Genomic DNA, 16,468 nt, shown 5'->3' on the forward strand with positions numbered 1-16,468 from the left:
CGCCGGCTCGACTCTCGATATTTAACGTCGGAGCTCGACGGTATTCCGCTCGGAGAGTTTATAGTCGCCGGCTCGACTCTCGATATTTAACGTCGGAGCTCGACGGTATTCCGCTCGGAGAGTTTATAGTCGCCGGCTCGACTCTCGATATTTAACGTCGGAGCTCGACGGTCTTCCGCTCGGAGAGTTTATAGTCGCCGGCTCGACTCTCGATATTTAACGTCGGAGCTCGACGGTATTCCACTCGGAGAGTTTATAATCGCCGGCTCGACTCTCGATATTTAACGTCGGAGCTCGACGGTCTTCCGCTCAAAGAGTTTATAGTCGCCGGCTCGACTCTCGATATTTAACGTCGGAGCTCAACGGCCTTTAAAGCTAATTTTAACACTGTCGTTCGGCGAAGCTATTTGCCATCTTTTATCATTTTGCTTCCTGCATTACAAGGACATAGGCGACCAAAACATATATAAAATTACACCAGCGCACCTCTCACCCAGCTCGGTACGGCTGGAGATGATTCGCGCTCCATGGTCGATCCAGCCGCCGTCCGTTTTCATCCTCCAAATAATAAGCACCCGAGCGGAGCTTTTCGATGACTTTGAAGGGGCCCGCCCAAGGAGCCTCCAGCTTGCCAACGTCGCCGACCAGCTTTACTTTCTTCCAGACAAGGTCGCCAACTTGGAATGCTCTAGGGATTACGCGCCGGTTGTAGTTTTGCTTCATCCGCTGTCGGTACGCCATCAGCCGAACGGCCGCCTTGTCTCGGTCTTCATTGATCAAGTCCAACTCCATGTTCCTCCGCTCGGCGTTGTCCTCGTCATAGTTCTGGATCCGGACGGACTCGACGCCGACTTCAATCGGGATAACTGCTTCTCCGCCGTACACCAAATGAAATGATGTAACGCTCGTTCCTTCCTTTGGGGTCGTGCGGATAGCCCATAAAACGCCTGACAGCTCGTCCACCCAGCTTCCTCCCATGTGGTCAAGTCGAGCCCGAAGAATGCGAAGAATCTCCCGATTGGCTACTTCCGCTTGGCCGTTGCTCTGGGGATACGCCACAGAAGTAAAGTGTTGCTCGATGCCATAACTTTCGCACCATTCTTCGAGCTGCTTCCCTACGAACTGTCGTCCGTTATCAGATACGAGCCGACGAGGGATGCCGAACCGACATATTATATGCTGCCAGATAAACTTCTTGACCATCTGCTCGGTGATCTTGGCTAGCGGCTCGGCCTCCACCCATTTGGAAAAATAGTCGACCGCCACTAGTAGAAACTTCCGCTGCCCGGTCGCCATAGGAAACAGACCCACAATATCCATTCCCCATTGGTCGAACGGACAGGACACAGTAGCTGCTTTCATTTCCTCCGCCGGTTGGTGGGAGAAGTTGTGATACTTCTGGCAGGAAAGGCACGTCGCGACGGTTCGAGCAGCGTCTGGTTGCAGAGTTGGCCAAAAGTATCCGGCCAGCAGGATCTTCTTAGTCAGCGATCGTCCGCCCGGATGCCATCCTTGATGCACTTCTTGGAGGATGTACGCTGCGTCTTCCGAGCTTACACACTTCAACAGTGGTCGGGAGAAAGCCTTCTTGTAGAGTTGGTCTCCAATGAGCGTGAATCGACCGGCTCTCCTCCTTAATAGCTGGGCTGCTTTCCGATCAGACGGCGTTGCCCCTGATCGAAGAAACTCCACGATGGCTGTCCTCCAATCACTCGGAAGCTCGAGGTCCTCCATCCGGTCGATGTGCGCCACCAAAGATACTTGTTCAATTGGCTGCTGGATGACGACCGGTGATATTGCACTTGCAAGTTTGTCTAACTCATCTGCTGCCTGGTTTTCCGCTCGGGGTATCTTCTGGATAATAACTTCTCTGAAGTTGGCCTTGAGCTTTTCGAAGGCTTCAGCGTAGAGTTTGAGCCGAGCGTTGTTAATCTCAAAAGTGCCAGAGAGCTGCTGAGCGGCCAGCTGAGAATCTGAATGGAGTGTCACCCGACCGGCCTGTAAGCCGGCTATAAGGGCCTCATACTCTGCCTCATTATTTGTGGCTCTGTAATCCAGCCGAATGGACAGATGCATCCGTTCTTCTTGTGGAGAGAATAATAACACGTCAATTCCGCTCCCGAGCCGAGTGGACAATCCATTCACAAATATTTTCCACATAGCTTCAGGCTCTGGCCTTTGCACTTCTGTGACAAAATCTGCCAAGGATTGCGCCTTTATCGCCGAACGGGGTTGATACTGAATGTCGAATTCGCTCAACTCCGTGGTCCATTTGATGAGCCGTCCGGACGCTTCTGGGTTCAACAGCACTCTCCTAAAGGGCTATTCGTCTAGACGATGATTGTATGTGCCAAGAAATAGGGGCGAAGTCTCCGAGCGGCGAGGACCAAAGCAAAAGCCAGCTTCTCGAGCCCAGTGTAGCGAGATTCAACGTCTTTTAAAATATGGCTTAAGAAATACACAGGTTCTTCTCCGCTCGCCCTCACTAATGCCAAGCCTACTGCTTGCTCAGTTGAAGATAAGTAAATACAGAGCGGCTCACCCACAGCTGGCTTGGCTAGCACAGGCAGAGAGTTCAGGTACGTCTTTAATTCTTCGAACGCCCGATCGCATTCTTCATCCCAATGAAACTTGGTAGCCTTGCGCAAGATTTTGAAAAATGGGAGACTCCGATCGGCCGTCTTCGAGATGAATCTGGACAATACTGTTATCCGACCGGTCAAGCGCTGTACTTCCCTCAGATTTCTTGGAGGCGGCATATCTTGTAATGCTTTCACCTTGCTGGGATTTGCCTCGATGCCCCGCTCGGTCACTATGTAGCCCAAGAAATGCCTGCCTTTTGCTCCGAACAGGCACTTCTGAGGGTTCAGCTTAACTCCATACTGCCTCAGCGTTCGGAAAGTCTCCTCCATGTCTTTCAAGAGATCGGCCGCTCGGACGGACTTGATGAGAATATCATCCACGTACACTTCCAAATTTCGTCCGATCTGCTCCTTGAACACTTTGTTCATCAAGCGCTGGTAAGTTGCTCCCGCGTTCTTCAGTTCGAACGGCATCACATTGTAGCAGTAAGTGCCGTCAGCTGTAACGAAGCTAACCTTCTCTTGATCCTCTCGGGCGAGCGGCACTTGATGGTAGCCCTGATAAGCGTCGAGCATGCATATCAACTCGCAGCCGGCTGTGGAGTCCACCAGTTGATCGATCCAGGGCAGAGGATAAAAATCCTTTGGGCATGCTTTGTTGAGATCCCGGAAATCGATGCAAACTCTCCACTTGTTGCCCGGCTTGGAGACTAGTACCACGTTCGCCAGCTAGCTCGGGAACTGGACCTCGCGTATGTGGCCGGCCTCCAGGAGCTTCTCTACCTCCGCTCGGATGATGACATTTTGTTCGGCGCTGAAGTCCCTTTTCCTTTGCTTCACCGGCCGAGCGTTCGATCGGACGTGGAGCTCGTGCTGCGCTATTCTCGGCGAAATTCCGGGCAGCTCATGCGTCGACCAAACGAAGACATCACAGTTCCTCTGGAGGCATTTGATCATTTCCTCTTTCTGGCTCTCCTCCAGATCGGCCGCAATGAATGTGGTGGCCTCCGATCGGGTTGGGTGAATCTGCACTTCCTCTTTTTCTTCATACACTAAAGAGGGTGGTTTTTCAGTTATGGCGTTTACCTCAATCCGGGGCGCCTTCCGAGTAGAATTGGCTTCAGCTCGGACCATCTCGACGTAGCATTGTCGAGCTGTCAGCTGGTCTCCTCGCACTTCTCCCACTTTATCTTCCACCGGGAACTTGATTTTCTGGTGAAAGGTGGAGACGGCTGCTCGGAACTCGCTGAGCGTCGGTCGCCCCAAGATAACGTTATATGCTGAGGGGGAGTCGACCACGACGAAGTTTGCAGTCCGCGTCCTTCTGAGCGGCTCCTCTCCCAGGGAAACCCGTAGAGGGGGGTGGTCATGGGCAGTAGCTCGGCTCGGTCAATTTGTAGTTGGTCGAAGGCTTTTTTGAATATAATATTGATCGAGTTTCCTGTATCAATGAAAACGCGGTGAATAGTGTAGTTAGCTATTACCGCTTTGATGAGGAGAGCGTCGTCATGTGGCACTTCGACTCCCTCCAAGTCCCTGGGGCCGATACTGATTTCGGGTCCGCTCACCCGTTCTTGGCTGCAGCCGACAGCATTGATCTGAAGATGCCTGACGCTCGCCTTCCTTACTCTGTTGGAGTCGCCTCCGGTCGACCTGCCAACTATAATGTTGATCTCGCCTCGGGAAGTGTTGCTTCTATTTTCTTCTTCCCGAGCGGACGGTCTAGGCCGCTCCCTAGACATCCGGGGATTCTCATGTCTCGGAGTATGATGCCGCTCGGGAGTCTGTCTTTGTCGCCTGTCGGATATCAGCCGATCGGCTTCACGAGGTCTCTGTCGCCTGTCGGATGATGGCGATCGACGGCGGCCACTCCGGGGAACGGGGTGGGCGATCAATGGAAGGTTTCGGCAGTCTCTTGTGTTATGTGTGTCGGTCCGGTGGAATGAGCAGAATATGGGGGTCCATACCTTCTTCTTTGGTTTGGGCCGCTCGGCAGCTACCTCTTGGACATGGGACCTCGCATGGTGAGAGCGGACTGCTTCGGCCCGTGGTCCTCTGGGCGGCTCCTGGCGAGTGACAGGCTTCCGCTTGGCAGGTGCTGGCCGGTCAGTTGTGACTTCCTTTCTTCGGGCCGCCTGGGCTTCCTCCACGTTGATGTATTCATTGACCCAGTGTAACATATGATCGTAGTCTCGGGGCGGCTTCCGAATGAGCGAACAGAAGAAGTCACCGTCCACGAGGCCTTGCGTAAATGCATTGTTCATCATTTCTGAGGTGGCCGTTGGAATGTCCATGGCCACCTGGTTGAATCGCTGGATATAAGCTCTGAGGGGCTCTCTGGGCTCTTGCTTGATGGCGAACAGACTGACACTTGTCTTTTGATAACGCCGACTGCTCGCAAAGTGGTGGAGGAAGGCCGTGTGGAAGTCTTTGAAACTTGTGATGGATCCGTCCGGCAACCTCCGAAACCACCGTTGAGCCGATCCTGAGAGGGTGGTAAGAAAAACCCGACACTTCACTCCATCTGTGTATTGATGAAGGGTAGCTGTGTTGTCGAACTTACCCAAATGATTGTCCGGGTCGGTGGTTCCATTGTATTCACCGATCGCTGGGGGCACATAGTGCTTTGGCAGAGGGTCTCGTAGAATTGCCTCTGAGAATTGCCGATTAATCCGCTCGGGAGAAGCGTCCGCTCGGGGGGTCTTGCCTTTTCTGTTGTCTCGTATTGGTACTTCATCTGATGAAGATCCTCGATCACGATTAACTGCTGTGGCTTCAGGAGGCGTGCGGAATAGGGTCCGATGGAATGGAACCGTGGCATGCGGTGCTTCCGCTCGGCCTCCTGATGCCGATGTCGTTTGCTGCTCAATCCGCTCGGCTTGCGACTTCTGTTTCTGTTGTTCCACAAGCTTAGCGGCTCTTGTCTCGATCAGAGCGTCGAGCTCCTCTGTGGAGAGCATCACTGAGTGCGGTCGTCCAGCTTCGTCCATTGCTTCCGATCGGATGCAGGAGCGTTCCCACAGACGGCGCCAAATTGATCCTGTTCGAACGCTGAATCAACGGACGCTGGGCATGTGGCGCTCTCCGAACTGCTGACGTGGATCTACGACCGGTCGTACGGACCTCCGACGAACCTGCAAAGAAGTCGGGCCGGAAAGGGGTTCCCGGCGACGACCCTCCGACGCTCAAGTCAGGCAAGTGGACAACAAAGAAGTGGCTCCAAATCTTAGAGAATGCATACCTCCAGCGAAGTGTGAGGCTCCTTATATAGAGCTGTGAAGGGGCTCACACACACATATCGAAGCGAATACGTGTCCTCAGCCCACACCTCAGTATGGGCTTGTCAGAAAAGCTTACCTGACACCATACTGCTACAGTCCGAGCACATCTCTGATGGGACAGCGGAACCCTCTGTCATAAGATCCTGCGTATGGCCTGATCATCGAACATACCCGCTGTCAGAAGGTGTTCCCTTGTCCTTTTCTCTTTTTACCCCATGCCGAGTGTCCGGCCGGTCGGCAGTTCCCTCACGTTCGGCCGGTCGTATATGCTGGTCCACTCGGGAAATTCCCGGTCGTATGCTTTGTGGACTGTTCGCAGTGTTGCTATTTTATGTCTTCGGCCGAGCGGGTAGATACGACTCTGTTCAACATGAGCGTCGGAACCCCGACTCCCTGCCGTCTTTGCTTCCGCTCGGAACATTCGGCCGGTCGCCCCAATCTTTATCCGCTCGGCCAAGTCTCTGGTTGACCTTTTATCTTTCAACCTTCACATGACATTGACTCTGCTAAAGAGGGGGGGGGGGGGGCCTCCTTACTGCCGGATCACCAGGCATTATCCAAGCGAATTCACTTCGATACCTAAGTTAGCACCATATTTCGATAGTAGAGGGAACCAGTCTAAAAGAAGATAGAAATTGAGATAAAGAGCCCTTGAAGAAGAAAACCTTATTAATGTCCCTTTAATATCTCATGAATAGCTCATTAAAGGATCTCATTTGTGCCATTGTATCCTTTAATATTATTAACTGCTTCATCACAGAAGCTCGGGAGGCTCGAGGGTTGAGAGCTTGGGCGAGTCAACAAGTCGAAAAGTCGGCAACATGATAGATCAGACTGACTCAGAAGATCTAACCGACTCAGAAAATCGAGAAAGTCATATACTGTCACATAATCCTCATGCTGACTAAGTTCTGGAGGCTGTCACCCAAACTTCCGATTTAATTGAGTCAAGGGTCTATCATGTGTACCATTTCTTACCGTCCGTGTCATGTGTGAAATAAATATCAACAAAAAAAAAAATCGGTCTATTATTTTATTTGATTGTTTCTTCTGTAATATCAATAATTTTCAATACCATGTTTTTTTTAAAAAAAATGACCATTGTATCTAATAAATAACTCGGTTCATTTTATATTAATTCATATATAATTTTAAGTTTTCACAATTAAAAATTGCGTTAAATATTTATAAACAAAATTTATGAAGAATAAATTTATTTATTAATTTATCTAAATTTTAATTATAAATTTATTTATTTATTTAGGGTTTGAAAAGTTAAACCGTATTCCTTCGGTTTAGATCCGGGAATCCGCTACCCGTTAATCCACCTCTAACACCCTAGCCTTCGCCGCCTTCGTGAGTTGGGTTCCGCCGTCGCCCGTCGCTCCTCCTCCTCGCCATTGCGCAGCTGTAGCCCCGCCGTGTGATAACGGCAACTTTTGCCTCCCACCACGCGTCCGTCGATACCTCCTCTCTATTTCTTCTTCTTCTCCCCTGTTCCTTTTCTTCCGGCCAGAGGAAAAAGGTGATCCTTCCTTTTCTTTGACTGTCCCTGCAGTTTTCTTCAATTTTGTTTCCCTAGCAAGGGGTCTCCTGTTCTTCCAGCCAACAGCTAGCTCGCTAATCACCTTTCTTCCTGTAGGCCCTTCGTTGCAGGTGCGATCCTTCACTTTATTGTTTCCCTTGATTGTCGATTGTCTTGTACGGCCTGCATCAGTGCGCCAATTTCTGCTTTTTGTTTGATTCGATGCGATGCGGTTTTAGGGATTTTGCAAAATACTGTTTTTTTCAATGGGTTTTAAATTGCGTATCAATGAAATTTACATGTTGAATCTGCAGGTTACATAGCTAGTAGTTTAAGATGGTGCAATTCAAAAATAGATATTTGGTGATGGAAATATTTATACATGGAGAAAGAGACTTCATTGGAAGGGATACACCGAGGGTTATTAGCTCAAGCAGTATCTCCAAAGCAATCAAGGAAAGCGTTCAGTTAAATTTTGGGGAGTGTGGCCTTGCGCTATTACTTGGATCCCTCCAGGGTACTCAATGATTTTGTCAGTTAATATAGGAAATGAATTCCTGGAATTTTCATGGCTCTAAAATGGTGAATTTTACAGTGAAGTATGTCAATTCCACAACAAAGATATGCATCATCAGAGTTTCTCGCTCGGAGTACCAGAAAGTTTGGTCTGCTATTACAATGATCAGGAGCATTGGGAACAACCCGGCTACATTTAATTTGCTTGATCTGAGTGGTGAGCAAACTTGTCCTCTTCAAAATTTGTTTTAGCAGTTGAGTTTTATGTGAATTTCAACGAATACTACTTTACCTAGGTTGCATGATTGTCTACTTTTCTCATGTTATACTCCTAAAAATTGTTGATGGATGCATTCGACTTAGACAACTAGTTTGTTTGTATTTACGAATATAAATATGACTTTTTTTTGTGATATAGGTTTATGTAGACCCAATGCAAGAACAAAATTTATGAAGTCCAAGATACACAGATGGTAGACAATGACACACCTATAGTTTTTCTTTTTCAATGTGACAATAGATAAAATCAATACTTTTGAAAAAATTTATCATATCATAGCCTAGAAATGGTCCAATTGCCTTGAATTTGAGGTTCTTGTACTTTTTCCAGTAGTATGATTGGCCAAATGCCTTAATCATATGATGGTTCTCAAACTTTGTGAATTATAGTGCAACTGAACTTTTCTTGCTTCATCGCCATCATTCAACAAACTCTGGTATGTTTTTCATCACAACCATTTCTTGTCCTTATCAGATATCTGCCACAACATGTAAATCCCCTTTGAATAGATTTTTGTAACAAATGTTTCATCTTTTTAATTTACCATAGTTGTATTAAAAATTTGCAATTTTCTCCTTAATCTTTGCCAGGGTGTATCAGAGCCTGTAAGAAAGCTGCCATCAAATGTGAGGAAGCTAAGTATGAACAGTTTGTTTTAGCTGCCGGTGATAGTGTTGGCCTGAATTTTACCGATGCTAGAAAAGATAGCATTGTTAAAATCAACGCTTTGGATTCCTAGCACCACCAGGTCAGCTCCAATACATGAGTTCATTCATACCTCTCCATTCCTTGTATTCTAGTTCAGACTTTCGCCCTTGTTCCTCATTTATACCTCTTCAAATCACTCCTATTTCTATTTTGCTGTGTGTATGCTAGTTCAGACTTTCGCCCTTGTTCCTTGACAGTCCAATAGCATGTACCTTAACCCAAATCAGTGCAATACTAACTTTTTTGGGGGAACAAGCATATTTTTCGGTTAGGTGTTTGAGGCTCACTAAACTTGTTTTTTGCTGTCATATAGCATGTTTTCATGAACTGTTCATTATAGTTTGAGTATGTGTTATAATCGAAAATACAACAAACATGTTGGGGAGTTCTTCCAATTGGCTTAGACATCAGTTTTGGGGATTGGCTACTGAAGGTCAGCAACTTGGACTTGGCCAGATTGATTGGGGTTATAGGGTTAGTTATATTGAACTGATCGAGAGTGATTGAGGCTGGTAGAGTGTCCAGTGGAGGCTAGCTCTCTCTCTCGAGATGTTTGAAGTGGAACCTTTGTCGTCGTCATCTTGTGCTTTTGTAGAATTTTTCTTTCTTTCTTTCTTTTTGCTGATATTCTGTTGGGGGTTTTGTCTTCCCTTCTATAGACTTGGAAGTGTTCATCCAATGACGATCACTTTATGGATGGAATCTAGCCTGTATGTAGCTACCTAGACGTGGGTTGTGCGCTTGTTGGTTGTGCTCGACTGACTTAGATTGATTCATGTTAAAGTAAATGTGTCACTCAACTTGGTACACTTCAAAGAACTATACACGAATTGAACATTTTACATCAATATATGTGCATACATAAATGCTTAATCATCTCCAAGATTATTTAAATAAAAAAATAAAAAAAATATACTATAAGAATCTATATATCCTCCCACAATAACATTAATTACATTCCTCTCACACAAGCAAATGGAAATTTAAAAACAAAAAATTAAATAAAAAACTTCCGTTGATATCCCCTTTGAGTTGGACCGAGTTTAGTGGCTGATGAGCGATCTTGCTCGTCGAACGGCCTGATGGAGGCCGAGTCCATCGTCCAGACCTTGAGTGACTTGCACGTGATGTCGCCGGCGGTGGCATTGTTGAAGAGGAAGAGCCGTGCCGCCCCGTAAATGGCCCTTGTCGGGTACACCCTTGATGTTATGCACCTCCTTCCTCCTTGCGCAAAGCTCTCCACGATCGAATGATCCACCTTTACTCAATTCAAATTCATCGAAATTTTAGTTTCTTTTTTTTAATGTTAGAAATTTCGATAAGTTTTTCTGATTTGTTAATTGGATTACTCACCATTATCCTTAGTGACAAGGTTTCGCCATCAAGCACAGGGACTAAGCTCCCATACACTCTCTTCACCAGATCACTCGCTGCCGACGACCTAAATATGGTAATCGTACACACATTCATATAAATAAACGTAACGGATCAATATGCGAAAAAAAAAAATCTAATAAATTTATCAACTAATTGAATGTTCGTGCCTGAGCTCATCCTGGCAGAAATGGGTGCCGATGCTGCCGTCCGGTCTCCGTCCGACGTAGAAATAGACCGCGGTTTGCTCCGATCTTTCCCGATCCGCCAACACGAGCAAGCCAAATGGACCGAGCGCGCCTCGGCCGGCCGCTCCATTGCTCGTGCTGCAATTGTATCCAATGTCGGCCTCGATTGTGTTCGCCAAAGCTGATTCATTAACTGTGAACTCCGCAACGATGTCCAACTATATATCCAAATATATAGTTAATACACTATACAAGGGCGGTAGTCACGCGGTTATAATTTTTATATAAATACCTGTGTGGCTTTTCCGACGTCTAAAGGCACGACGGCGCCGGCGGCGACAGTGATGTTGGCGAACTCTTTTCCGTCGACCCTCAACTTCTCCACCTCCTCCACCGGCCACTGAAGGAGGTTGCTGCCAGTCTTCCGGTCGAACACCACCGTTCTTGGAATGCCCTGCAAATTAGCCCAAATTAGATGGGATATAAATGCAATATTAATCCGGCCGGTCACGTGGACGTCGAACTGCCGGCCCCACTACGCGCCGAAAATCGCACGTACTTTTCCGTAAACTGGCTGCCACGTGGGTTGCCTGGATTTGGCACTGCTGTCACATCCAATCACGGGGGGAGGCTTTTCGAATCTAATCCATACGCGTGGCTTAGTTCGTGCAGGATCCCGTGAGAGTTCGTGCGGTAATTAATAAATTAATAAATAGATAGATAATTCAAAAAACAAATAGCCAGATAAATGCAGGGACATTGCTTTTAAGCATAGTATTACTTGTCGTGAAGGTAATTGTCTTAAGATTAAAGTTCCAAATTGTGTACTTAATGCTCAACTCCAGATATGTCGGAGGAGAATTAAATTAAATTAAATTAAATTAATTAAATTAAATTGGTTACCTGGAGTGAGGCCCAACCCTTGGCCAGGTCCGTCCGTTCGCTGTCGGTCTCGCCGATCCAACCCCAAAGCACTCGCCTCTTCTTCGTCGGGTCGAAGAAGGTCTTCGACGCGTAGAACTTGCCGTAGTCGTACCGTTGACCGACGCCCACGTCGGACTCTGGGTCGTCCGGCGTCCATGCGTTTCGGGTCGCGTCGTACGTCCCGATAGCGTAGTAGTCGTGCTTGTCGTCGTCGAGGCTGGCCTTGAGCACGTGCTTCACGCCGGGGGCCGCCGGCGTCGACGAGTCGAGTCCCGCCGTCGATTGCGTCGTCGCGACGGGGAAGAAGTCGACGCACTCCCACATCCCCGTGCCTTCCACCTCGTGCAGCACGCCGGGGAGCAGCTCGTAGTGGACGAAGTCGACCGTCCTGTACACCAGCGCGATCCCGGCGTGGCGCCGCCGCGAGTCGTTCTTGGATCCGATGGCGACGAGCCACGCAGCGTCGCCGTCGTCGTCGACGACGCGCCACGCGGTGGTGGGGTCGCGGAAGTCCTTGGGGTGGACGCCGGGCGGGGGGAGGAGGACCGGGTTCGCCTCGTGCTTGACCCAGGACCGCAAAAGCGGGTCAGTCGGGTCGGCCGGAAAGGCGAGGTTCTGGACCTGGACCGAGTCGGTGGTGGAGCCGGTGTAGAGCATGGCGAGGCGGCCGTCCGGGAGGAGCGTGGCGGATCCACTCCAGACTCCGTTGGCGTCGTACCAGTGGTCGGGAACCAAGGCGATGGGCAAGTAGAACCAGTGGATCAGGTCCTCGGAGACGGCGTGCCCCCACGTTATGTTCCCCCACACGGCGGAGTCCGGGTTGTACTGGTAGAACAGATGGTACCATCCCTTGTAGTAAACAGGCCCTGCGATCCATCGATCCATCGATATTAATTATTCCAGTAATCGCAAAATCAGAGAAATTACTATTTAAAGCCCAACCGAGCCAGCTAGCTAGCGTACCGATCGTACTACATCAACTCACCGTTGGGGTCTGGTATAATAATTCCGATACGCCGGCCGGCCATCGCATGCAGCAGTGCACGAAGAACAAACGGTCAAGAAAAGGACGAACAATGATATATACATAGAGAGAGAGAGAGAGAATTAATGTTAAAAGGAAAAGAAAGAGGAAATTAAATAATGACCATTCATCCAATTCTTCTGGGGTTGGAAGTGGAAGGAGGTGCGCTGCCAGAGGAGCATGTTGCTGGTCCAGGGATACGACGGCTGGGAGAAGAGCCTCGCGGCGGTGGACTTCTCGGAGACGCCGGCTGCCGGACCGCGGGAAAGCGGGAGGCAGCTGGCGGGCGCCTTCTCCGGCCCGGAGCCATTGGCGTTTCCGGCGGAGTAATTTCGGGAGGCGAGGAGGCAGAGGAAGAGGGCGGCGGCGGCGAGGAGGAGGAGGTTCTTGTTGGAGGAAGGAGGTGGGTGGAGGAGAGGAGGATAAGAGGGAGGGAGGGAGGGGGAAGTCATGGAGGTGGATGGATGAATTGAATTGAATGATGTCGTTGTAGGGCGTTAATTATAGACAAGGTAAGTAAGGAGGGAAGGAGAGATGACTGGTTAATTCCTCCATTTTCTTTTTAAATTTTTAATTATTAAATCCAATTTTTGACTTTTATTTCTATATATATTTTTTTATTTTTTATTAATTAATTAATTTATTTGTGTGGCGGTGGAGGATTCTATATGACGTGCTTATCACGTGGGGATTTTCATAATAAAGTAAATGAAAGCTAGCTCGCTATGTTGGGGTCGCATTGAGGCATTTCTTAAGAAATTTTGTACACCAATTATGTATATAATTTCGAGTTATTATTATTATTATTATCCGCCTTCTCCTCATTATATTATATTATATTATATATTATTATTATTATTATTATTATTATTGATTCTGTCCTAGAGCTGAGTCGATGGACGCTGGAGATATGATGCTCCTGTTAACCGGTCAAAGATTTCGAAGGTGTAGATCTCCCGCTGTCGTGAACCTGCAAGTACAATGTCGAGCCGGGAGTTCTCCGATGATGGCCCTACGACGCTTAAATAAAATATTCGGCAGAAAGAAGTAGAATAAAGAGGAAGCGAAAACTGTAGCTACAGCAAAGAAGTGAGCATACCTCCGTCGAAGTCTAGGGGTACTTATATAGGGCTCCCCAAAGGCACGTGCACGTTCCTCAAAACATATCTGGAATGGACGTGTCAGAAAAGCATGTCTGACGCCATACCTTAATAGTACGAGCATATCCCCGACGTGACAGTGGAAGCTTTCATGGTATGATTCTCTGTCTAACCATGCCGCCTGTCGGCGACACTGGTCCCTAAGAAGATATCGCCAACTACTTTCTTTTGTCCTTTATCGGGCCGAGCGGAGGAACTGCTCGGCTAGTGCCTTTCGGGCGACCCCATGGTGGGCCCGAGCGGGATGTCCGCTCGGCCAATCATCTTATTGTCCCGACTCCGTTTTGTCGAGCGAAGAAACTATATCTGCCAGGCCGAGGCTGCGTTCCCCGTTCGACCGAGCGAGGGGTCGCTCGGCCCTCGTTCCTCCCTGCTAGAGTCATGCTTAAGTCTTTTAAGCGTCGGAAGCTCGGCATCAGGTCGAGCTATAATGCAAAATCGGACACACGCGTCCGCTCAGCTGGATACTCACGGCGTTGACCGTTGACTTTGATCTCCTACGTGGCTCAGGAGTTTCTGTAGGACGGGGGCCCCCTTGTATCACCAGATCAATTATTATTATACCTCCTTGAGTGTAGCACGTGGACATCCCTCATAGGTTCAAGATGCCTATGATGATCTGGCATGTCTTGAATAAATTTTTTTTATTTATTTTTTTAAGTTCTCGGCTGTGCTAATAAGATTTTATATTTTAAATTTAAGGGTTGAATTATAATATTAAACATAAAAAAAATAAATCAAAAAAATAATTGTTTATTTTTTTTTACTTGCAATTAAGTTATTTAAGATTTTATCTAAATTTTAGAGATTGTGTTATATTATTAAAAACACACAAATCTTTAAATAAAAAAAAATTAGGTACTTAGCATATCAAATATGAAATAGAAATATGAAGAAAAATAATTAAAAAAAAAAAACAAATGATGATATTAAGTCGTGTACGTGTGTATGTGCGGGGTAAATCGTCTACACGAAGGAAAATAATTTGGGAGACTTTTGATTAAGCCAAGACGATCGACCATTACACGCAACTATTTAATTTCTTGATCTAAATTAGTTCGCTGTCCATTTTGAATTACCATTTTTTCTTTATAATTAATTGAAAGAAAGAAAGAAAGAAAGTGAAACGAAACTAATTCAAGAAAAATATGAATATATCCAAACACTTGTGTTGATATTGTTGGATTGAACTAGTCAATTACTTTTAAAATAAATTATGATCTATTAAAATTGATCACGTTTGTTGTGATATCCGAGACATATAAGAATAATATATTCAAGTAATATAGTATTATAGTAATTAACAACTAATGATAAAATTATTTAAAGTTTTTAATTAATTGATTTTATTTATTTATTATAACTCATTGTGATTCTTACTTTTCTTATTGTAGAAAAACCTTCTAGACCAAATTATTGACCTTAAGCGAGATGTTTTCTAAAGAACAAACATGTCTAATAATTAGAAAAGGGTTAGTGAGAAGACCTAGTTCAATAATTGGAGCATGCCATAATTAGGCTCTATTATTATGCTCTGTTCATTGCAATTATTGAGAACGATTGATGTAAATCACTGTGATTCATTGTCGTGAGATTATTTGTTTTTAAAAATAATTAAATATTTAGCATTATTCTTTTCCTTTTGAAGTTGAAACTATGCTTGACCTTGATAAAAATAAGAACAGACACTATTATAAAACCCTAAAAAAAATTTTAAAAAAGGAGCAAATAATGGATTTTTTTATTACCAAACACAATTCTAAAAAATCATTTGTGAAATCCATATAATGCATAATTGGTAAAAAAAAAAAATGTTTTTTTTATTTGTACACAATCCAAAAGACAATTAAGTATGATCACCAGTCATCCAGCAAATGGAAGAGCCCAGGAACAGTATGTTGAAGAATATTTTCTTAAGATTTCTTTTTTTTTTTTTTGTTATTTTGCATGGAAACTTATTTCAGAAAATTAAAATCAATTTATATGTATTTATCTAGAAATATTATGAAGTTTCATAATTAATTTTGTTATTTTGCATGGAAGAATCGAGCACCACAAACACTACTTTCATTTATTTTGTTGGTATATTTTCACAGAGATAAGATTTGTTTTATTTAGTGTGTGGAGGGCATTACACTCCAAAAAAATAAACAAATAAATACTTATATATTATTAACCCAAATGATGTGTATCCCAATCCAATTAAATGAATAAAATGAACACAAGAATGTATTATTACAAAAAAATGAATTAATTAATTTCAGTTTTAGAAAAAACATACCATGTGGAGCATATTAATTGACACTGGTGTTTCCAACAATTATTGAGATTGTCTTCTAAAATTAGGAAGAGACAATCTTATTTTCTCAATTATTGAGATTTTGTCAGAATCTACCGAATTTACTTTTTTTAAAAAAATAATGCATTTAATTAAATTCACGTGGTCTATGAAATCTAAGTCCAGGTGGAAGCTTCTCTGTCACATGGAAATGATATTAAGTGGATAGATCCAGCTGAATCTAAACATGCTTCCAACTTTGTTGGAAAGTTAAATCTCAAAATTTCAGGCAACAGCCAACCGATTTTAATTTGCAGCAATCGAACGTTTTTATGCATTCAAAGTTCTTATAAGAACCAAAACCTTTGGATGAACATATTTGAAAGTTCAAGTCTTAATTAGTTGTCAAGTCATACTTCTTAATCCATCAAGATTGAAAACGTGGTCAATAATAGTCAAATGGTTAAATTGGAATTAAGGTTGATCAAGTCCAATTAAAATTGTAAAAAATAATTCTTAGCTGAATAGATTTTTAATCGATTCAATCCATGGAACAATAAAAAAAAATGGAAACTGCTCTTTGGTTGGACATTAATCCTGAGAAGCTGATTTTGAATTGTGTTTAATC

The 16,468-nt window shown here is 45.3% G+C and overlaps 2 protein-coding genes across 4 annotated transcripts; one reads left to right on the top strand and one right to left on the bottom strand.

Annotated features, from left to right (window-relative positions):
* Positions 1-7,183: 7,183 nt before the first annotated feature.
* Positions 7,184-9,163, top strand: LOC121980893 (probable ribonuclease P/MRP protein subunit POP5). 3 transcript variants are annotated; one of them, XM_042533159.1, is made up of 5 exons: positions 7,184-7,318; positions 7,422-7,519; positions 7,703-7,905; positions 7,984-8,121; positions 8,775-9,163. In XM_042533159.1, the coding sequence occupies exons 3-5, from the start codon at positions 7,725-7,727 to the stop codon at positions 8,921-8,923; spliced, it is 468 nt and encodes a 155-aa protein (XP_042389093.1). In that variant the 5' UTR covers positions 7,184-7,318; positions 7,422-7,519; positions 7,703-7,724; the 3' UTR covers positions 8,924-9,163. The 3 variants fall into 3 exon arrangements, with proteins under 3 accessions (XP_042389093.1, XP_042389095.1, XP_042389094.1); XM_042533161.1 differs by having other exon boundaries at positions 7,186-7,388; positions 7,506-7,519; XM_042533160.1 differs by having other exon boundaries at positions 7,187-7,388; positions 7,469-7,519.
* A 539-nt stretch (positions 9,164-9,702) lies between these two features.
* Positions 9,703-12,908, bottom strand: LOC121980892 (beta-fructofuranosidase 1-like). Its single transcript, XM_042533158.1, has 7 exons — positions 12,527-12,908; positions 12,364-12,372; positions 11,358-12,244; positions 10,747-10,908; positions 10,437-10,672; positions 10,246-10,333; positions 9,703-10,150 (listed from the first exon to the last, which is right to left on the bottom strand). The coding sequence occupies exons 1-7, from the start codon at positions 12,852-12,854 to the stop codon at positions 9,890-9,892; spliced, it is 1,971 nt and encodes a 656-aa protein (XP_042389092.1). The 5' UTR covers positions 12,855-12,908; the 3' UTR covers positions 9,703-9,889.
* Between the last annotated feature and the right edge of the window lie 3,560 nt (positions 12,909-16,468).

This window comes from Zingiber officinale, chromosome 5A (assembly GCF_018446385.1).
Source record: "Zingiber officinale cultivar Zhangliang chromosome 5A, Zo_v1.1, whole genome shotgun sequence".
NCBI lineage: Eukaryota > Viridiplantae > Streptophyta > Magnoliopsida > Zingiberales > Zingiberaceae > Zingiber > Zingiber officinale.